Source organism: Budorcas taxicolor, chromosome 22, assembly GCF_023091745.1.
Source record: "Budorcas taxicolor isolate Tak-1 chromosome 22, Takin1.1, whole genome shotgun sequence".
NCBI classification, from domain to species: domain Eukaryota; kingdom Metazoa; phylum Chordata; class Mammalia; order Artiodactyla; family Bovidae; genus Budorcas; species Budorcas taxicolor.
This window is the reverse complement of record NC_068931.1, coordinates 11,274,048-11,297,700: the sequence shown is the minus strand read 5'-3', so window position 1 is coordinate 11,297,700 and position 23,653 is coordinate 11,274,048. Positions and strand designations below refer to the sequence as shown.

Here is a 23,653-nt window from a genome sequence, read left to right as displayed (position 1 = left end):
AATTTCTGCTTTTTGCATGTCCAGAGGGGCTGGTAGAAACTAGGGACCCCTTTAATGCTGGGGATCCCAAGTCCTTGTGATTAAGAAGTACAATAACTGTTCTTTGTTTACTCCTGGTCCCTGCCAGAGTCTTCCATCTCTTCTCAAGTTAATTCCTCTTTCTCTTCCCAGGTATATATAAAGAGAATATATTAATAATATGAAATAATGGCATAAACTGGTTTGACTAATGCAACATTTCAGAGACGATCTGGCCTTTCTATGTAACAGAAAATTTATGTCTATTCTTTTTTTTTTTTTTTTGCATGCCTCTTGTGTGGAAAGTAGATTCTAAGAATGGAGGTACGCTGATAAAAAGTAGAATAATGAAGAATCTGAGCTCGGATGTGGTAGCTTGGAATGACTGCACTTGAGAGTAGATATTGACAAATTGATGCAGGGACAAGAGAGAGAAACAAATCTATGTTTTTAGCTTGAGCATCCACGTGACAGGTGATATCATTTTCTCAGGTGGAAAAGAGGGAGGGCGGAGGTGGTGTGGGAGACCTTAGGAGACAGGACAGCAGCCTGAGAATGTCACATTTCCGTTCACATTGTTTATTTATGTGTGCAAGTAATTCAGTAAGTCAGTCTGGTTGGCCCAGGAGATTTTTATATAAATGTAGGGCTCATCAAAATTATAGAACTGAGTTAATCTACAGGGCCATAGAAGATGGAAGGAAAAATGTTTTTTTCAAAGAAAAGGGGATCTGTGGGAAAGGTTTGGGGGGAAGTAATTAAAGATTACGGAGGAGAAGGTAAAGCAACTGAGGTCCTGAAAAGGGCAGGCAGTAATGTAGGAGAAAACCAAAGAATACATGATATTAATAAAGGCAAAAGGAGAATGTGTTTTAAGGAGTTGTCAGTAGTCAATTGTGGGAAACTTGGATGAGATAGAAAGTAAGAAGAGAGAAGGGAACAATAGTTTTGACAGAATGGAGGCCAACAAAGAAATTGACACAAATGGAAGAAATTTGGTTTTTTAAAATGAAAAACACATGTTTTTGATTCCAGTAAAGCTTTATAAATAGAAAAGGATCCAAACCCAAGAAAAAATGTTCTTGAGGTCAGCGGATAGGACAGACAGGTTAAACAGAATGTCTTGATTTGACACGTAGCTGCAATAAATAGATGGTAAGTAGAGGGTATAAGGACATTCAGTTAAAATGCATTTTTCCTCTCATTTCATGTAGCACAGATCCTGGAGGTGAGGGTGAGTACCCTTTGTACTGCCATTACCATTTTCAAACTAGTTTTCCTTTCCCTTCCAGACTCTCAACTCTTGGCAGAATGTGTCACCACACTTGACTCAAAACCTTTCCTGTTGCTATCCACCACCAGATATACAGTAATCACACTGATTTGTTGAGTCTTTAGTACTCAGATTATTTTGTCTTTCCCTACCATCACTTTTGACATGATGATTAGTATCTAGCCTGTCACTTTCTTAGTCTTTTTAACTTTAATGATCTGTTTCTTTGCCCCAGTTTTGTCATAGATGCTTATGAACATACCCTTGTCTTGTTAACTCTGAGCTACTGTGGAAAATCTAATTCAAGCATCTACTCTCTTATCTGCTACCTCCCATTGCAGCCATTCTGGATCCTGGGAAAGTCTTCCTACTTGGTGATGCTACCATGTCAGGTCAATCTGCCTTCTCTTATTTCCTCAGTTCTTTCTTACAAGCTTAGAGACCATGGGTCTTCTTTATCATTCCTCCTATGCAGATGTCCAAATCTACCCTCCTCTTCTTTGATTGTCCATAACTGGCTAAACCCAACCCTCTCCTTTACGTAGCTCTTCAAATAAGCAAGACAGACGAATAGGATGACTGTCTTCACATTAAATTAATGGACATAAGTCTCAAAGGAGCAATCCACAATGTGTAGCTTATTCCTTTATACTCTCCCTGCTGCTGCTGCTGCTGCTGCTGAGTTGCTTCAGTCGTGGCCAACTCAGTGCGAGCCCATAGATAGACAGCCCACCAGGCTCCCCTGTCCCTGGGATTACCAGGCAAGAGTACTGGGGTGGGGTGCCACTGCCTTCTCCGATACTCTCCCTATATGTATTTTTGGTCTCTTCTAAAAAAAGCAATTCTCTCTCCTCCTCAAACTACCTTTTCCTTCCTCTCGTAGCTGATAATCTTGTCTCCTATGCCATCAACAAAACAGATCCCTTAGATAGCTTTCTAATATTCTGAATACCCAAATACCTGTCACTGCACAAAGACAGTAATGTTTGCTGGTTTGTGGTCAATTTTTTGGTGACATTTTTTGATGTCTTTCCTTTTTATGTTCCTTGCATCTTGTTATAAAGCAGAGTGGTACTATATGATTCTACTTAATAATCACCAATAAAGTACTCAGGAAACAGAATACTTTCTGAAATTGGGTGTGTGTTTATTTGTTCATTCATTTGTTTTTAAATGACAGTCCTTATTTCACCTAAGTAGAAAGACTGTGAGTGCATTTGAAGATAGTCATTAATGAGGAAAGGGTGAAATTTGTATATGGAACAAAAAATAGCATAATTGAATAAGAATACAAGTAGAGCAGTAGTTTTTCACTAATGTTTGGATAGCAGATATTTTGAGAAAAGGCTTTAACACACCAAAATGTTTATGTAATTGGAGATATTTTTAAAGATTTTAATTTTATATTGGATTATAGTTGATTTACAGTGTTGTTTCAGGTGTGTAGCAAAGTGTTCAGTCATACATATATCCACTTTTTTTTTTTCTTTAGCTCCTTTTCGCGTGTAGACCATTACAGAGTTTTGAGTGGAGTTCCCTGTGCCATACAGTAGGTCCTTACTAGTTATCCATTTTATAGTCTTGTGTATATATCAATCCCAGTGTCTCAATATATTCCTCCCTGCTTTTCCCCCAGAAACCATAGTTTGTTTTCTACATCTGTGACTCTACCTTCTATTTTATGAAAGTTCATTTGCTCTTTTTTAGATTATAAGCTATGTCATTTGATATTTGGCTATCTGACTTCACTCAGTAGGACACTCTCTAAGGCTCGTCCATGTTGCTGCAAATGACATTACTCTGTCCTTTTCTGTGGCTGATCAATACTTTATTGACTGTATGCACCACATCTGTATCCATTCCTCTTTTGATGGACATTTAGGCCGCTTCCATGTCTTGCTGTTGCAAATAGTGCTGCAGTGAATATCGGGTATATGTATCTTATCAAATTACAGTTTTCTCCATATACATGGCCAGGAGTGGGTTCTTTTTTTAAGAAACCTCTATATTGTTTTCTCTAGTGGTTGTACCAATTTACATTCCCACCAACAGTATACCAGGGCTCCCTTTTCTGCACGGTGCAGGGTTCTGCTTTGAAACATGTCTGTGGTCCCTGAGTGAGAGATAACAAAAGGAAGAAAGGTTACGATCAGGCTGGAGTTACTAAAACACAAGATGTTACTCAGTTTATGTGAATGGGTGAGTTGTCTACATACATGTCATTTTAAAGGGACCTCTAATCGTAAACAGGGATACTAAATATGTTGTAAATGTTTTTTAGGAATCACTGTTTGGAGTTAATAATGGCATATTCAAATCTAGTTTGAAGATAATTTTGCTACTTATATGATTGTTTTTATTTTGTACTGTTGGAGAAAAGCAGAGGTTACTGAGAAGCAGATGATGAATCAACTAGAACCCTGGTGCAGTTTTAAACTAGGCATATTCTATGTTAACGTGACTCCATAGATCATGGAGTCAGCAGAATTCGGTGATTTTTATGTGCAATTAATGAAATAAATAGAGCAAATTATAATCAGACATAAATATTGAAGTGCTTTTTTATTTTTTTAAATATTAGGTATTCAATTGACAGAAACACAGATTTGGAGAGATACTTCAATATTGATGCCAACAGTGGAGTTATTACAACTGCCAAATCTTTGGATCGAGAGACAAACGCTGTTCACAATATCACAGTCCTTGCAATGGAGAGCCGTAAGTTGTAAGGTTTAACATTAAATTAGGATGGAGGACATTGAGAGTGGAGAATGGGCTACCATGAGTTTATAATTTCAACTTGAATTTTACTAGATACTTGTTTGAATTCAGTAAAATTTTGAAACTCCCTAGTTTCAAGGTGTGCAATATATACATTATCTAACTTGGTTTGCTAATACTTAGAAAGTTAATGGAATGAAGTGACCATAAAATGATGGGCCTGATTTACCCACAGATGCTTTTTTCTTGTCTTGTGGTCACAGTTCATGTGCTGCATCTATGCTGACATGGTTTAGTCCAGTAGCTTACATAAATAGTTAGTTGATCTCTAACCAGACACTCAAGTTTGTGTATTCTCATATTAAACTAATTTTGGTCCTTGATGAGAAAAGCTTTGAGAACAATGCACAATTACATTGTATGCATGTTTATAATATGGTATGTGTATATATATACACACATATATATATATTTATATACATATACACACACATATATATATACACATGCTGCTGCCGCCGCTGCTGCTAAGTTGCTTCAGTCGTGTCCGACTCTGTGCGACCCCATAGACGGCAGCCTACCAGGCTCTGCCATCCCTGGGATTCTCTAGGCAAGAACACTGGAGTGGGTTGCCATTTCCTTCTCCAATATATATATATACACACATACATAGGTAATATGTACATATTATAGACATATTCATACAAAAGGAGCTCTAATATCAGATAATATTTAAATTAATGGCTTCTTTGTCACTCTCTGTGTGTATATGACATTTGGATCAGAATTTCTGTTGCTCCCTTCAAAATCTGCAATGTATGATTCTAGATTTTACATGAAGCATGGTCATTTCCTTATTAGATTTGTGCTTTAGAGGCAGACATTTTTGATTGATTCTAACTGTTCATAATATAAATTTCTTAAGAAAGATGGCATTGGAGTAATAGCTTTAGTCTAAGCACAAGCAGAGATCAGAGGTTGCAGGTTCAATGCCAGCCACCTGCACTAAAGTGAGTATTACAGTGAGGAGTCACGTTTTGTTTTTTAGTGCATACGACACTTGTAATCTCTGAAGTGTGCAATAAATAGCATTATGTCTAGAGAAACAATGTTGACACCTTAAGGAATATTTTAATGCCAAAGACTGCTGTCATCTGAACCTTCAAATGTAAGAATATTAGGAACATCACAGGTCACCATCAGTTCAGTTCAGTCACTCAGTCGTGTCCGACTCTTTACGACCCCATGAACCACAGCACGCCAGGCCTCCCTGTCCATCACCAACTCCTGGAGTTTACCCAAACCCATGTCTATCGAGTTGGTGATGCCATCCAGCCACCTCATCTTCTGTCATCCCCTTCTCCTCCTGCCCTCAATCTTTCCCAGCATCAGGGTCTTTTCAAATGAGTCAGCTCTTCACATCAGGTGGCCAAAGGATTGCAGTTTTAGCTTCAACATCATTCCTTCCAATGAACACCCAGGACTGATCTCCTTTAGGATAGACTGGTTGGATCTCCTTGCAGTCCAAGGGACTCTCAAGAGTCTCCTCCAACACCACAGTTCAAAAGCATCAATTCTTCGGCGCTCAGCCTTCTTTATAGTCAACTCTCACATCCATACATGACCACTGGAAAAACCATAGCCTTGACTAGATGGACCTTTGTTGACAAAGTAATGTCTCTGCTTTTTAATATGCTATCTAGGTTGGTCATAACTTTCCTTCCAAGGAGTAAACTTCTTTTGATTTCATGGCTGCAGTCACCATCTGTAGTGATTTTGGAGCCCAGAAAAATAAAGTCTGATACTGTTTCCACTGTTTCCCCATTTATCTGCCATGAAGTGATGGGACCAGATGCAATGATCTTAGTTTTCTGAATGTTGAGCTTTAAGCCAACTTTTTCACTCTCTTTCAGTTTCATCAAGAGGCTCTTTAGTTCTTCACTTTCTGCCATAAGGGTGGTATCATCTGTACCATAACACATAATAAGTTTTGAAATATTTTGAGAATTACCAAAATGTGACAGAGACATGAGGTAGGTGAGCCGGTATTATTGCAGAAATGGGACTGATGGGCGTGCTTGATGAAGAGTTGGCATACACCTTCAGTTTGTAGAACACACAATCTCTGTGAAGCACATTCAAGCAAAGTGCAATAGAACTGGGTATGCCTGTAAATGAGAAAATATTTTCCTCTTTACTAGAGAATCCATCTCAAGTGGGAAGAGGCTACGTAGCAATCACTATCCTTGACATCAATGACAACGCCCCTGAGTTTGCCATGGACTATGAGACCACTGTTTGTGAAAACGCCCAGCCAGGCCAGGTAAGAGGCTTCAGAATACCAGCCTCCTCATTAATGATTTCTTTAAAAATACCCAGTGGTAGTTGCTTTTGATATCCTGCCAGCTTTAAGATGAAATATCATCAGCATGTTTCAGCAAAACTAACACTTTGATGTATAGCATAAACTAATATTAAAGGAACTTTCAAATTCTGGTTTAATTGGGATGATGAAAAAATTCCTCCAGAAGAAAGGTAAGCATTATAAAAGCTATGGTAGATGTTAAGCGCTTAGGCTTTTTTAAAGAGAAATATAGCATTGAAGCTCGAGTGGGCCATTTCCCACGTTACACAGCAGGGCTTACATACTTTAAAGTTCCACAAATTTAGTGGAGTGTAGCCTCCTTGTGGTTTGGTCTGCTTATCCATATTGTCAGTGTCTTGTGATGTCTGATAAGGTATAATCAGTTGGTACAGCTTATTTCTGAGGTTCACAAAAGTAAGTTCAAATACGAATTTTGAAAAGAACATGATTTGATTTTCAGAGCCCTTTTTAGATTGCATTCATGTCAGTATGTGTGTTAGTCACTCAGTCCTGTCTGACTTTTTGCGATTCCGTGGATTATAGCCCATCCGACTTCTCTGTTCATGGGGTTTTCCAGGCGAGAATACTGGAGTGGGTTGCCATTTCCTTCTCCAGGGGATCTTCCCCAAACCCAGGTCTCCCACATTGCGGGCAGATTCTTCACCATCTTAGCCACCAGGGAAGTCCTCATTTTAGTACACCTGACCCTTCCCCAGCTCATTGCACAGGATGGTATTTATGATCAGTGTTAAGCTGCTCTATTCTCTGCTCAAAACAGAGCGCATGGCATGCTGTCGTGTTTTACATTATCTGTTCCTAGGTTATCCAGAAAGTCAGTGCTGTCGATAAAGACGAGCCAGCCAATGGCCACCAGTTTTATTTCAGCTTAACAACTGATGCAACAAACAACCACAACTTTTCATTGAAAGACAACAAAGGTAAGGTTGAACTATTGTCACCAGAGGAGGCAACAGGTAGGAGCTTTCTAAACAAGAGAGCTTTTTCTCACTCAGGAATGCTGATGGGGATTTTTTTTTTTCTTTCTTTCTCATAACAGCAAGGACATTAATTAAAGGGAAATGAGCCCCTCAAGTAATTTTTATCTATGGATTTTCTGTCATGAAGAAACTGCTACTTAAATCATTTTAGGCCTAAATCCAAAGAGGGGAGATGACGGATTCATCTCTGTCCCTTCTTTCTGGCTATTTGCTTCCTTATTTGTATACAAAGCTCTTTATTGAGAGTATCTAATCAGTTGAGGGTCAGCTAAATGCCTTAGTAAGGATTATATTACCTAGGCATAACTTGAGACATTAGAAAAGTAATTGGACTGAACACATTTCAACCTAAATAACCTTTGACGTAGTATTTTCAGTGTCAACATCAGTTACTGTTTCATTTTTAGAATAAAAGTAATCCATGGAAATAATATACTCTTGATGCAAAGAAATACAGAATTTAAAAGGAATAACGAATTCCTTCCCTGTCATTCCAAATCTCATTTCTCTGCTTCAAAGAAAAGCAGTTTTATAAAGGTTGTTATAGAAACATTTTTCAAATATATGTAGCTAGTTTCTGGTTTTGCTCAATTATATAAACACACACACACACTCTTATAGCCATATAGATAGTGTATTTAGTCACTAAGTTGTGTCTGATTCTTACATGATCCCATGGACTGAAGCCCGCCAGGCTCCTCTGTCCATGTAATTTTCCAGGCAAGAATACTGGAGTGGGTTGCTATTTCCTTCTCCAATAGATAATATATAGACAATCATAAAAACTTTTCAAGGAAGTATGAGAACTTGCTATTTATCATCTAACTTTGATGTGTGTGTGTGTGTGTGTGTGTGTAAACAGAGAAGATTATCTAAAGTTCAAAGTGTTAGTCGCTCAGTTGTGTCCAACTGTTTGCAACCACATGGACTATAGCCTGCTAGACTTCGCTGTTCACGGGACTCTCCTGGCAAGAACATTGGACTGGATTGCCATTTCCTCCTCCAGGGGATATTCCCAACCCAGGGATTGAACCCAGGTCTCTCACATTACAGGCAGATTCTTTTCCTGTCTGAGCCACCAGAGAGGAATATATACCCCAACAATACAGAAAATGTAATTTTTCAGTTTTAATATGTGAATCAAGTTTCAGAAAAACCAAATGTAGAATGTGTTAGCCCAATCTGACTTAGTAAAAAGACTTGCTTTCAGACAGTGGATATTGCAAGTGCTTATACCTGAAGCCGCCAACCATTTTACTGGAGAAAATTCAGCTTTGGCCTCAAAAATTCTATCTGAAAATAATATTTTTTCTGATGCTACTCTCTGCTTAATGAGGATAGTGTCTTTTCCCGTTAGCAGCATAAAAGGAAGCACATTCTCTGTGTGGGTAATCCCAGACTCTGTGCCTTCATCATAGTTGGAAAAGACCATTCTTAGCGCTTGCACAAAGGGGAGTTTAGAGGGTCTTGAATATTCCCCCCACATGTCATCAGCCAGTACCACCATGATTGTTGCACCAACACAGAACTAAAATGGTTGGATTTTCCAGAAATTCATCCAGCCACACACTTAAAAGGTTTTCCCAAGTCAAGCCCTTGCTTGTGGGAATCCTGGAGGAAAACATAAGGACCAGGAAGAAGGAACAGCTGTTCATATGTTGGCTTCCGTTTTAGGGGGTACATAGAGAACACGGTGAACTTATGATCTCTTTCCCAATCATAGGAACATTACTATAAATTTAAAAATCACATATCAGATATTGGACATTTTAGCATATACTCCCCAATTTGTTGTGTGTGTGTGTTATTTGATGCCAGGCATGTTAGATTACAAATCTGCAACTTTGAAAAACCTTTGTGTATCAAGTCATAAATATGTATAACATCTGATCAGTTGGGAGGCAGACTAGAGGCGTGTGTGTGTGTGTGTGTGTTAAGTTACAGAAACATGCTCAACATAATATCCTTCAACTCCATGTGTAGTTTTTAAATGAACACTCTTGAATTCATACATTTTAAAATAAAAGATTTGTTTATATAGAAACCTACCAGCTGAACACCAAACACTTTTCTTCCTGCTACATTTGTAATTCTGGTCTCATGAGTGCATGCTCTTCTGGGCTGTTAGAGATAGTAGATGTCAGCTGACTCTTTGATTAGAGTATTGTTAATTCTTTGATAACACTGTATATTAAACCACAGTAGATAAAACTATGGTCCTGGCGTTCCTTCTTTGCCATTGTATTTTAATTAATTGCTATAAATTTTAAAATCACAGAAATTCCTTTATTAATTAAGGTAAGGTAACTGAACAAATTGTGAGCAGATTAAAAAAAAGTCTATTTCTGATATAGAAATTAAAGCTATATCATACAGCTATGTCATTCAGACTTACCACTGTTAAAAGTTTCATAGTAACTAATTGTTTAGATGAAATAAAATATTGAATATAAATTAATTTCAAATGGCCTAATTTTTGACTGATAAAATGTTTATATACATGATGTTTTGGTAATGCTATGGCCTGTAAAGATTTTTAAAAATTATATAACATTCTTCTTTTGAATATCTTTGCATACTCTTTTTAATTAAAACAAAAGTGGCTTATTTTACTTCTTTCTGTATTGGGCTTGGAAATTGTCAAAGGATGGATTGAAAATTTCACCTATATCTCCAATGATGTTGCAAAAATATTTAACCTGTTAATTATTATTATCCTTTCTATAAGCATATGGTTTGAAATTTAAGATTGTAAAAATTATATCTAGTATACACTTTTTAATATGATAAATGATGTATAAACAGTTTTCTGTTCAGTTTTACTTTATAACTGTTTCTTTGGTCTTAACCATGTAGCACGATATAAGTTTTTAAACATGTATCCAAATGAACCAGTATTTGGAAATATGACTCAAAAGAAGCTAAGGGGAGTGACTAAGTCAGATGAAGTTTGGTAAGACAGGATCCATCAGAAATCTTGTATTCTATATGTTTGCTCTCTTCACCCTAGACAACACAGCCTCAATTCTCACCAGGAGAAATGGTTTCCGGAGACAGGAGCAGTCTGTCTATTACCTGCCAATCTTCATCGTGGACAGCGGGTCGCCTTCACTCAGCAGCACCAACACCCTCACCATCCGCGTCTGTGACTGTGATGCAGACGGGGTTGCCCAGACCTGCAACGCCGAGGCCTACGTCCTTCCTGCCGGTCTCAGCACAGGAGCCCTGATCGCGATTCTAGCCTGTGTTTTGACCTTACTGGGTAGGTACCATTTGTGATGCTTTTTCTGTAAGAGCAGTCACAACTGCCAGTGGTCAGAATTTTTCATACATTCTGAGACTACATGCAGATATTCTAACCCATGGTATTTGGCTCACAGAGGAATGACCATCGGCCACACTTTCCAGTGATATGTTGAAAACTGAAATTGTCAATTTTTATTTTGTAAACATCAGTGAAGATAAATGGCTTCTGTTTAAAATGTTTGTTTTTTTTAAGATTTTAAAAAACATTTACTGTATGCTCCAGCCTATTTGTTTTAGAGTTCACGAGTCTCTATTAGACTAGAGAGAATCTTTTCTATGTTATTGTGATAATATGCTTATTTTAGAAACTATGGCCTTCAGTGGAATCTAATACTTAACTTCTTAAGACGTGAACATTCTTTATGTTAGTCTCTATTCTTGCCTGTGTGTTTGAAATACATAATTTTTTTTTTAAAGACCAATGAATAAGAGGGCATAAAAAAAGACATGATGACTTTATATCCTGCCTCTTTTCAGAAAAGATTTAAACTACATTTTATTATTTGCAAAGCTTAAAAGATTGCAATTTCAGCAATGCAAAATTTCCCAAGAAGAATTTACATATGTAATTGTACTTTTCCATGATTACTTTATTATGTGGTTAAGCTTGATTTATAACTCATATTAGAATTCCAGTTTTATGAGATTATGCAGCATCCTTTTGAAAATTGGAAGGTGTCCAACATGGGCATTGGGTAATGGGTTTATTCCTTTACATTCTGTGAAGGCAAAGTATAGTTTCCTACAGTGAGGACAGTAAGCATTTAATATTGCATCTGAGCCTGTACTCTTGTGTTTCCTTGGGGTTTAATATAATTTGTGAATTCATTTACAGTTTTGTAAAAGCAGAATTTAGCAATGAGAATCATAATTGTATGATATTTAAAAGCAAGATTTATGAAGTTAGGTAAAACCTAGCTTTTATGCCTGCCTCCAACATGTACTATGAGTTTGAGCAAGCTCTGGGAGTTGGTGATAGACAGGGAAGCCTGGCGTGCTGCATTCCATGGGGTCGCAAAGAGTCAGACACAATTGAGTGACTCAACTGGTTGATTGAATATATACGAGCTCTTCACCAGGGGGAGCATTAGTTCTTCTAAGGCTAGCTTCTTAATCTCAAAGGAGAAAATAATATAGGTAAACTCTTAAGGCTGTTGTGAAAATTAAATGATAATTCATGTGCCAACCATCTAGTGAGCATTCAGTAAATTTTAAGTATAATTGATAAAGCAAGTTCTCAACCTATTAACCAAGGTGAGACCTAATTACTAATATACTGTGGAAATAATCTCATGAAAATGGAAGTTATTACCTTCAGCTAACCAAATCTAGAAGGGCATTAGCTATTTTTTTCATATAGCTTCATACAGATGGCCAAAACTTAGAAATTCATTAGAAATGGCAAGTAATCCCCAATTAAAGTCTGAATATACTGTAAAGGACTAGAGTCAGTTTTGAAAAAGATTGGACCATTGAAAACTGCTTATCATTTCTTACCAGATTTCAAAACATGTTAATAAGAGGTAATTTGTATATTTATTTTATAGTAGCTGGATAACCTAGAAGATAAATACTTTCCTTCGTGTGTGTGTGTTTAATTTTATTGGAATATTGTTTTTTTGACTTACAATGTTACAGGTGTATAACAAAGCGAATCAGTTTTTACATCTATCTATGTCCATTCTTTTTCACATTCTTTTCCCATATATCTTATTACAGAATACTGAGTGGGATTCCCTGTGCTATACAGTAGGTCCTCCTTGGTTCTTTCTTTTATCAGTTCAGTTCAGTTGCTCAGTCGTGTCCGACTCTTTGCGACCCCATGAATCGCAACACGCCAGGCCTCCCTGTTCATCACCAACTCCCGGAGTTCACTCAGACTCACATCCATCGAGTCAGTGATGCCATCCCACCATCTCATCCTCGGTCGTCCCCTTCTCCTCCTGCCCGCAATCCCTCCCAGCATCAGAGTCTTTTCCAGTGAGTCAACTCTTCGCATGAGGTGGCCAAAGTACTGGAGCTTCAGCTTTCGCATCATTCCTTCCAAAGAAATCCCAGGGCTGATCTCCTTCAGAATGGACTGGTTGGATCTCCTTGCAGTCCACGGGACTCCCAAGAGTCTTTATAGTGTGTATATATTAATCCCAATCTCCTATTTTATCCCTTATCCCTATGTTTCTCCTTTGGTAATCATAAGTTTGATTTTGAGATCTGTAAGTCTGTTTTATAAACAAGTTCATTTGCATCATTTTAAAATTAGATTTCACATGTAAGTGCTATTACTTGATATCTGTCTGACTTACTTTCATGCTCCTCTTGGCCATCTGTATGTCTTCTTTGGAGACATGTCTATTTAGATCTGCCTATTTTTTGACTGAGCTGTTTGGAGATTAAATCCCTTGTTAGTTGCTTATAGTTATATTAAGTTATATGCATTTATATTAATTTTTGTTCTTTCCCTATGTGGATCCTTAGGTCCAAGAAACTCAAGTTCTATAACATCCCTTCTAGCTCTGGTTCTTCAGACACAACGGAGATTAGTTAGACTCGCCCACCTTTAGTTTTTAGAAGGCATTTGTGGAAATCACAGTCCACTTCATGAAATTAGTGCTCTTCCAGTGTGTCCAGGTTGGGCAGCTGGATGTTTAGGTTTCATGCTTCTTTTCACTTTTCTTCCCTGAAAAGACCTTAACAGTATTTTTCTCTGCTCTTAACTGTGGAGACCATTCATGATTTAGTACAACAAGAAAATATTTTCCTGGCTTTATAAATGGTAGTAGTACTTAAGTAAAAATATTAAATTGCAAAGAAAAAAATGAGAGTATGTAAAAGATGAATCTGCATTGTGATCTGTAAAGATAAAACATAATAACAAAGCAGACTTAGTGATAATAACAGGCAGATTCCAGTGGCTGACTTAGAGTAGCAGCTGTGTTCCTCTTTCAGACAAGTGCAAACATACTAAAAAAAGAATCACATTGAATGAGATGGTACTAAGTGCTAGACATTAGCTATCATTCGTAGCTCAGTCAGTAAAGAATCTGCCTGCAATGCAGGAGACCCAGGTTTGATTCCTGGGTGAGGAAGATTCCCTGAAGAAGGGAACAGCAACCCACTCCAGTATTCTTGCCTGGAGAATCCCATGGACAGAGGACCCTGGCAGGCTACAGTCCATGGGATCACAAGAATTGGACATAACTGAGCAACTCAGCCACCACCATGCCTACATTTTGCATGAGAGAAGTCTTTATTAGAGGAGACATGCACAACATTATAAGGTGTCAGAGCCAAGACCTAAACACAGCCCAGACTTCCTTGGAGATGTCCTTTATAAGGTATTTTTCCATAAGTATTTTCTAGTTTGAAACACTTGTGTGCCTCTGGGAACCACCTGTTGATCTGTATATATGGCAGGTCTATCTTAGATTTTTTCACCCAGTGGCTTTAGGACTTCTTTGGTGAACTCTGTCCAATTTAAAGTGTCCTCCACTTACACAATCCTAAATGTGTTCTCTCAAGCCTGGGAGTATGTTAAATGTGAGCTTATTCTTCATGGCAACCAAAATACACTAGCTGTCTTTAGGCTTAAAATAGTCATTGTACTTAGGTCAGTTTTTCTGTCTCACATGAGCCTTAAATGAAATAATTCTAACTCACATATTTAATAGAGAGGAACATTAATGATAGTCATTTTAGGGAAAGGAAAGATCAATTTCAGTTGCAATTAAACTTCTTCCTGTCGTGAGGCATGGAAAGCAGTATCTTGTGTATGCAGATGATTTGCAAATCTCTGGTTTGTATCTTAAATAGAACTAGAGAGGTACAGTCATTGTTCTGTCAGACTGCTGACATGAGAAGTCTGAAATTATCATACACTGAACAATCTTCCTGCGTCCCTGCCTCTTCTCTTGATTTGGTCCCTACTTGTGTGTTTTTTGAGTGGAATTGGTCAGCCTGCACTCTTCTGTCCCATCCTCTGTAGCCAGTCAGCCCCTAAGTGCTGTTAATTTCACTTCGATTCTTGAATCTGTGTCTTTCGCTCGCTTAATACTCTATCTGATTTTGGCCAGGGTCCATCTTTCCCCTCCTGAATTAATGGCAGTTTCCCAGTCTCTATCAGCTCCAATCTAACGGAAACACAGAGAGAGTAAGCTTTTTAAAAGCAAATGTGATTGCAACACTCCCAGCTTGAAATTTCTGTGGCTCCCCATTGCCTACAGACTAGAATCACCTTCTTTCTATGACCTGACTGCTCCTTTTCAGGTGAACCTTCTCTCTCTCCACTCACAAGTGTACTTCAGTCAGGTTGCAGAGTAGTACTTTGTCAGACTCATCCTGCTTTGTTTTTTATCTCTTCTTAAAAGCTTTGATCTTTTGCTTGGAATACCTCTCCCAGAATCCAACAAGTAGTAACTCCTTTTTGTGTTCAGCACTTAACCCCCTTTGCTCCTGAGTCCAAGCGGGGTGCTGTTCCTAAGGTGGCAAAACAATCTTAAAGCATCTTTCCTGGCTGATTAATCCAAACCAGGTTGTCTACTCATCTATTTTGTCTGGTGGACCCCTGCTTTTGGAGGCAATGACTGAGCAGTATTTCATCATTGTACATATGGAGCATCTCAGAAAATCATGATCTGACATAGACAAGGCATATATCATACATGATACTGAATGAATCCATGAGTGTTTGGGCGTACTCAGCAGTAGAAAAGAACATTTGATTTTTCTCATTATCCCTAACTTGTATTTCTGTTGGACCTGAATATTCCCATTTCAAAATATTCTACAGTTTTAGGCCTTTATTTGAGATCCAGCCTAAAGAGAAAAAAAAAAAAAAATATTGTAGTAGAGATTTCAAAGAAGCTTTGCTAAAATGCAGTTTAAATTTCAGTTAAAAATGCTATATTTGATATCTATCTGAATCATATACTTGGATTTTATTAATTACAGCTCTTTATTCTTTGTGAGTATAAGTAATAGGTGACTCTGCCTAGGCTGTGCGTATGCGTATGCGTGCAAGCTCAGTTGTGTCCAACTTTGCTACCCCATGGACTGTAGCCCACCAGGTTCCTCTGTCCTTGGGATTCTCCAGGCAAGAATACTGGAGTGGGTTGCCATTTCCTCCTCCAGGCGATATTCCTGACCCAGGGATCGAACCCGTGTCTCCTGTATTGGCAGGCGAATTCTTTCGCACTGAGCTACCTGGGAAGTGTGGGTTCATTAGTGCAGATCCAAACTTGGGCCCTCTTTTACTGGGAATCTGCACATATCTGATTACATAGCATGTAGATCCAGACAAAGTGGGAAGCTGACTTCTCTCATCCTTTCCGTCTTTTCTTAGGTGTCATTTCCAATGACATCTCTCTGTGATCACAGCCTGACTTCAGTAGTAGCCCTGTATTTTTCCTGTCATTTCACTTTTTGAAACAAATTATTTCATTGCTTGAAATATCTCAGAAGCATTAAATATACTTTCATAAAATCCAGATGTTCCTCACAGCCCACAAAGCAAGGCACCTTCTGACACCTGCTCATGTCTCGATGACATTAGACTGCCTGATCCCTCCCTCACTCAGTAGGAAGAACCACGTGGCCTTTCTTTCCATGAGGTTCAAATGTGCCACCCTGTTCCTGAGACCTTCTTCCAGCTTCCTCTACCTGTTGGATTCTTACTATTCTTAGTGCCGCAGTTCAGTATTACCTTGAAAGAGGGAATGTCCTGATTAAATTAGGTGTTCCTCATGCCCACAGTTCTTTATTACAAAACCTGTTTCCTATGTAGTGGGTATCATAGTTGGTAAATATTTATCATGCTCAAATATAAAAAAAACTTGAAAGTAATGATCTTAATCTCTCCCTTTTGTAAAACCATTTTGTTCTCAAAGCCTAGCACAGGGCACCCAGGAGGAAAAATATTTTGGGGTGAACTGGTGAATAGTACTTATTGCATTCTACTTATGTTACTACATTTGTGTTGCATTTTATGCTTTTCATGGATAGGCCCAGTATCTGTTATTCCACTAAATGGAAGAGAGTAGATAATCAAACACATGAACTAAATTAACTAGGGGTTATCAAAATCATATGCGTGTGAATAGTAAAGTGTATGTTTCTTTCTGTGCATCAGTTATATGATTCAAATTTTAGCAAGACCAAAGAAATAGGAACTGGAGTGTATAAGAATTTATTATAGAAACTCAGAAAAATGACATTTTAAATGAAATCAGATAGTGCTTACTTTGTGTAGCACTATTTAAGTATGGTGCAAATGTAAATTCACTTAATTTTCATAAAGTTACTGTGAAATACTTTCTTTCAATATTATCTCCATTTTGGAGAGAAGGAAACTTAAAGTAGGGGGAGGCAGAAGTTATTAAAAAGCTACGTTCTGCTTGCCCACTGATGTGAATAATTATTTATACTTAATTAGTGAACTTGTATTCTGATTATGCCAATAACAATTTTTCATTTAGGTTGTTTTTCACTTATACGTAATAGAGTAATAATTGTAGTGTGATAGCTGTTTCACTATTCAATGTGTCATTTGGTAATTAAATCCCCTGCTATAACCATAAGACCATGTGCAATGACGATTTTTCTGGTATTTTCAAGTCTTTTGTTTAAATCGACTGTCCAGAAGAAACACATGTGAATCACATGTGTAATTTTAACTTTTCAAGGGAACCTCATTAGAAAAAATAGTTTTTAAAGTGAAATAAATGCTAACAACGTATTAAAGCAGTATGAACAAACTATTGTAATCTTAACATGTAATCAGCTATTATTATATTTTACTTAAAAATTGTCTTTAACATCACATGTACATGTGACACTTAGAGCAGTCTGAAATAGTAATAGCCGCATCTCAAATGCTCATTCACCACCTGTGGCTTCCGCATTGAGTAGTGAAGATTTAGACAGCCTTTTATGTCTAATACATTCTGAATGTTTATAAAGACACAGAGCAAATAATATTTCTTGGTGAAGGCTGGCTCATCCATCACCCCTTACCTTACTGTCATCTCTTCTGTGAGGCGTTCTCTGAGCATCCTGGCTAAACGTTCCCATCCGTATATTCTTAGCATATGTTATAATGCTCTGTAACTATTGCATTTATAATAATTGCCTTTTCTTTTTTAAGTTATTGAACTTAATAGCAAGAGCTATCTGCATGTCACCGTAGTACCTTACCTGTTTGTCAATTTAACAAACATTTATTGAATTCATACTGTCAAGTATTGTTGTTTGTGCTTTAGGTATATCTGTGTGGAATAGCATCACTGCCCTTCTAGGGCTTGTAGCTTTGGAAAATCTGTGCTCTGTAAAAAATATTGTTGAATTAAATGATACTCAGACATTTACTTTTTGGAAGTAGTCTATAAACAATGGGGTACACTTAAGAAAGTGATAGTTAACTGGTTTACATATGCACCTTAAAAATCCTTTACAGATCTTTAAGGATGAGGAAAATTGACTGGAAGGTAATTTACATGACTGTGGTTTAAAATTAGCACCAGACTGAATGTTTAAAATATGTTAATACATGAAAGGAAAAAGTTATTCTTTAATAGAAGTAACCTTATTTAGAAGTTAGTACCATTTTGTGTCCATCAGATTACATCTGCAGAATTCTATCAAGTTCTGGGTAAATAATTATGTTGTTAGCCTGTGGGAAGTGGGTTAGAAAAGTAGGACCAAAATACTGCCAAGGTGATGTAGTAAAAACCATGTTCCAGGTTAAATGTCTAGATGTGTATCTGACACACACCACATTGAAGGTTGGAAAAAGAGTTCACTGAACGGAGAGTTAGGGAGTTTGGGATGGACATGTGCGCACTGCCGTATTTAAAATAGATCACCAACAAGGACCTACCGTAGAGCACAAGGAACTCTGCTCAATGTTCTGGGGCAGCCTGGATGGGAAAAGGGCTTGGGGGAGAATGAATACATGTATATGTATGGCTGAGTCCCTTCGCTATTCACCTGAACTATCACAGCATTGTTAATCAGCTATACCCCAATACAAAGAAAAAATAATTTAGAAAAAGAAGAGTTCACTAACTTACAGTGTGAACTTCTAAATTTTTCTACATCTTTCCTTCCACTTCTCTCGAGTTTGAGAGACTGGTACTCTCCTGGTCTGCCTGCTTCTTGGCATCCATGCACGCCTGTATTTTCTTACAGCGAGTCGCATGACGATTTGTACTATATTTATATGTGTATATATAGCCTCCACAGTGAGCTGCTGGGATGTGGGAATCACTCTTGCTATATTTGGCCCGTACCCAGCACTATTTCCTACACACTGGGATACTCGGAAAATGTTGAATCGAATGTTAGGAAACTGAATTCTACAATCAGAAATGTAGGTCAACATTATGCATTTTCTGCTCTAAGAGTGTTCCAACTTCTTTTCTCACGTCTACTCTTCCCTGCCTTCTTAGTCTAACCAGAATGACTTTTCTTCTAAAAACAAATCTGATCATACTGTGCTCTCCTTAACCCTTGCTAGTGCCTATGTCTCCTGGCTTCCCTCCCATGTCTCTCTTTACTCTTCACCCATGTGGGTCTCACACTTTTGTTCACTGGTTGTACCCAGGATACTCTTCCATCTCACCTCTTGACCCTCAGGCTTCAGTTATCCTCTGTTACTTCTGCTTCTGAGCTGTTTCCCCTAAAAGGTTATCCTTGGTGGTGGTGGTGGTGGAATCACTAAGCTGTGTCCAACTGCTGCAACCCTGTGAATGGTAGCCTGCCAGGCTCCTCTGTACGTGGGGTTTCCCAGGCAAGAATACGGGAGTGGGCAGCCATTTCCTTCTCCAGGGAATCTTGGCAACGTAGGGATCAAACCTGGGTCCCCTGCATTACCAGGCAGATTCTCTCCCAACTGAGCCACGAGGAAGCTCTGATATATCCTTGTAAGATCATATTTTCCTCTTTTGGAATAATTATCACTGTTTTTCTCTTACATACAGCTGTCTTTATTTGATGAATATTTGTCCACTCCATTTAATTCTAAGGACTTCCCTGGTGGCGCAAATGGTAAAGCATCTGCCTACAATGCAGGAGACTGGGGTTCGATCCCTGGGTCAGGAAGATCCTCTGGAGAAGGAAATGGCACCCCACTCCAGTATTCTTGCCTGGAAAATCCCATGGACGGAGGAGCCTGGTGGGCTGCAGTCCATGTGTTTGCAAAGAATCGGACACGACTGAACGACTTCACTTTCACTTTAATTCTAAGTTCCATGAGGAAATGTGTGTTTACCTGTATGTGCAACATTGTATAAGTATACCAAAGTCATGTACTAAATGGTTAACTCATATTTGTGAAGTGGATATATAAATTCACAAGCACGCACAATACATGGGCATGTCTAGGCTCCAACTAGGCCTAAATCTTTTGTCTCCACTCAGACGTATAGCCCATATGACAGAAAGACATGTGATAAAACGTTTTAAAATATATAATCTTGTGCTTACTTAGGCAGAAAATATTCTTTTTAATACAGGGATTATCTCCATAGCCACTGAAGAGCAGTTAATACTTGTTCTCTGTAAAGGTTAAAATTTATTTTTTATACATGCTCAAGTAGTTAGAAATTAATATTCTCCCAAGTCATTGAAATGTTAAACTGTCTAACCTTCTAAAAGACCTCACATTTATTCTCAGCCCCAGGCAAGATTGGGAAATAAAACAAACTTCATAAGATATTAATATCCTAAATGGGTATTGTCCCCATGGGCTGATGCACCCATGGGTTCTCAGGTTTCACTTTTCCTAAACACTGTAATTGAAGGTCAGAAGGCAAGTATATTGGTAGCTTGAAACTACATTTACAACAGAGCATACTAAATAATTGTGAGATATTGATAATATATGACAAGATCCATTGTACTTATATGAAAGAAAGAGAATTGAGAATTTTGAAATGTTTTGTCTTAAGATACTGACTTAAATGAAAATAACATCTAATTCTTACATCTAATTCTACCCGTCTTCTTGCCCTCATTACTCCTATGCCATCACTTCTTCCATCCTTCTGTGCTCAACTGAACATTTGCTCCATCCCAGCGGTCCAGTTTTTGCTCTTCACTTTGTGTGGCATATTTCTTATTTTCACCTGCTTCCACCTGGCTACCCATCACAATTCTTTGGATACTCACCTTTCCTTTCTGTGTCTTAACTCAGTTTGACTTCTTAATGAGAAGTCTTTGTTGGTTAAACTTTCTGCTGCTATTCTACTTTTATTTCTAGCAGACCATCTACAAAAGTTTCAGAAACTAAAGTATATAAATCTAAATTTCCTGATGTGTCCTCCTGGGTTCTAGCAACTGTTACCTGAGTTCCCAGCTTTTATCTCTATTACCTTCTATGAAGCTCTAAGCTCACAGCATGAGAGAAAGTGCAAAGGCTTTGAAGACAGATGGGAGTACAACTCAACCCAGATTATTATGTTGACCACAGAGAGATTATTTTGTGTTTGAGATAACCTGCCAATCGGAAAAGACTTACTCCAGAGAATTACTGGGAAGGTCAGCTGATATTCTGCATTCAGACCATCATCTTACTTTACTGCTTTTTTTCTCTCCCATTTCATCTTTAGGCATAGGTCTTGCCATGAACTTGATATGCCTTCTACTTTCCTTATTACCTAACTTCATTCTTGGTTTTCCCTCAGGGGAGAAACACAACATCTTCACTTGCTGTGTTCACAGAATTTTGCATGAATGTTCTTGTAGGTCACATGATAACTATGAACATGTCTCTGTTGGACAACAGCAAGTCCCTGGCCTGCTGCTCATCTCCCTACATGATTCCCAAATTTCTTTGATCTCCTTAGTCCCCGCTGTGAGCACACAAGTTGGCTATAACTATCATATATGGCTAGGTTCAGATTAACTGACTTGCCCAAGTAGTAACTACTGGGCAAATATCATGCAGCTAATATCAGGAAAGAATGGACTTTTATCAAAGGCCTGCTTGACATCTAAGCTATATGTTAATTTTCAAGTTTCATATCAGAATGTTACAGCAGAAACGTATCAGTCTTTTGTAAACATGTTTTTGCTGTAGCATTCTGGCATGGAGCTTGAAAACTAAAAGGCTTTGGAGTGGTGGACGTGATAATTTTCAGAAGACAAAAAGGGACAGGGTTGGGAATCCACTTAGCAAAGAGGGTAGACACATAGAATATTTGTGGGAATAGACAGGAAATGAATGATGCCGCATTCATTTCAAAACCATGGGTTTTGGAATTACACATCTGCTACTTTGATGAAGCCAGTTGAAAATATTCAAGTGTAGTAAATAAGATGAAAGAAAGATGAAGAGAAAAGCATTTATGTGCCATGGCAACAGGAGAAAGTGGGCAGAAAGCTCAGAAATGTATATCAGTTCCTAAACTGTAGGTTGCAGATAAAGCGTGTGGGGGAGCAATAGGCCAGGGTCAAATAGGAAAGGAAATAAAAAAGTGCTGCAATAAACAATTGGCTTCCCCCTATTTCTAAAGATCCCCAGTAAAATTATTTTGGTCAGTCACATTCCTACTGATGATGGAAAGCAAATAGCAGACACATGCCTAAGAAAGCATATGCTTTTCATTGATGGTAACAAAAAGGTTTAAAATTAATTCATGTTAGGTTTTGCTTTTTAAAACAAATTGAGGTGAAGGCTGGAATATGCTTCACTCCACTCATTACCTTTAATTATTCCAAATTACTTTGATGTCTTTCTTAGTTTTTATATTTTTGTTCTCAAATGTGTTCTTAATGCCAAAGAAAAACCTTAAAGGGCATTTTAAATATAAACTTCTTTTTAAACTGCTGAGAGTAATATACCTCAAACAGTAATCCACTCAGTATATATTTTGGGACTTCTAGACCCTCCAGGAAAACAGTTCTTATGATTAAAAATTGTTAAAAGGATATCTTATTTGTAGCCAAGGATAATTCACTGATTTTCACTAATGATTATATATTTTTGAATTCTATAATTCAAGAATACGTTTCTACTTCATTTTAATTTGTAGGCCATGAAATCTAATATGTTCCCAAGTCAACCAGCATTCAGTAACTTGTAGCCAGAGCAGAGCAGAACAGTCATCATCTTATTTGTGTATACAGTTGTCCAACTGTATCTGTGGGGATGTGATTCCCAAAGTAAAGAATGCTCAAGTCCTTTATGTAAAATGGTGTAATATTTACATATCACCCATGTACATCTTTCCCTATACTTCAGATCATCTCTAACACCCAATACAATGTAAACATTATGTCAGTAGTAGTTGCAAATTCAATGTAAATGTTGTATAAATAATAGCCTAAGTGAAGCAAATTCAAGTTTACTCTTTGGAACTTCCTGAAATTGAAAAACAAAAAAAAGTTTCAATCCAAGTTTGGTTGAATCTTTGGATGTGGAACCTGCCGATCCAGAAGGCCAACTGTATTTAATAAGAGGCACAAAAGTGCATATTCAGTTTGAGAAAAGCGAGGTAGATGATCTTATTTGCAAAGGTTGCAAAGGAGAGAGAGGCACGGATGTAGACTAGAAATGTATGGACATCAAGGGGGGAAAGGAGGATAGGATGAATTGGGACTGGCGTATACACTGCTGATACTATGTATGCTGCTGCTGCTAAGTCGCTTCAGTCGTGTCCGACTCTGTGTGACCCTATAGACGGGAGCCCACCAGGCTCCCCTGTCCCTGGGATTCTCCAGGCAAGAATACTGGAGTGGGTTGCCATTTCCTTCTCCAATGCGTGAAAGTGAAATCGCTCAGTTGTGTCCGACTCCTAGGGACCCCATGGACTGCAGCCTACCAGGCTTCTCCATCTATGGGATTTTTCAGGCAAGAGTGCTGTAGTGGGTTGCCATTGCCTTCTCCGGATACTATGTATAAAATGGATTGATTGGCAGGAACCTACTGTATAGCACATGGAACTCTGCTCAATGCTCTGGGTTGACTGAAATAGGAAG

At 38.0% G+C, this 23,653-nt stretch overlaps 1 protein-coding gene across 1 annotated transcript in view; it reads left to right on the top strand.

Annotated features, from left to right (window-relative positions):
• The window catches only part of CDH7 (cadherin 7), a 126,480-nt gene that overhangs the window by 101,418 nt on the left and 1,409 nt on the right, over positions 1–23,653 (top strand). Inside the window, exons 7-10 of the mRNA XM_052660232.1 lie at positions 3,873–4,009; positions 6,214–6,335; positions 7,198–7,315; positions 10,386–10,637. Coding sequence (XP_052516192.1) covers positions 3,873–4,009; positions 6,214–6,335; positions 7,198–7,315; positions 10,386–10,637 — 629 coding nt within the window. The remainder of the gene's footprint in view (positions 1–3,872; positions 4,010–6,213; positions 6,336–7,197; positions 7,316–10,385; positions 10,638–23,653) is intronic.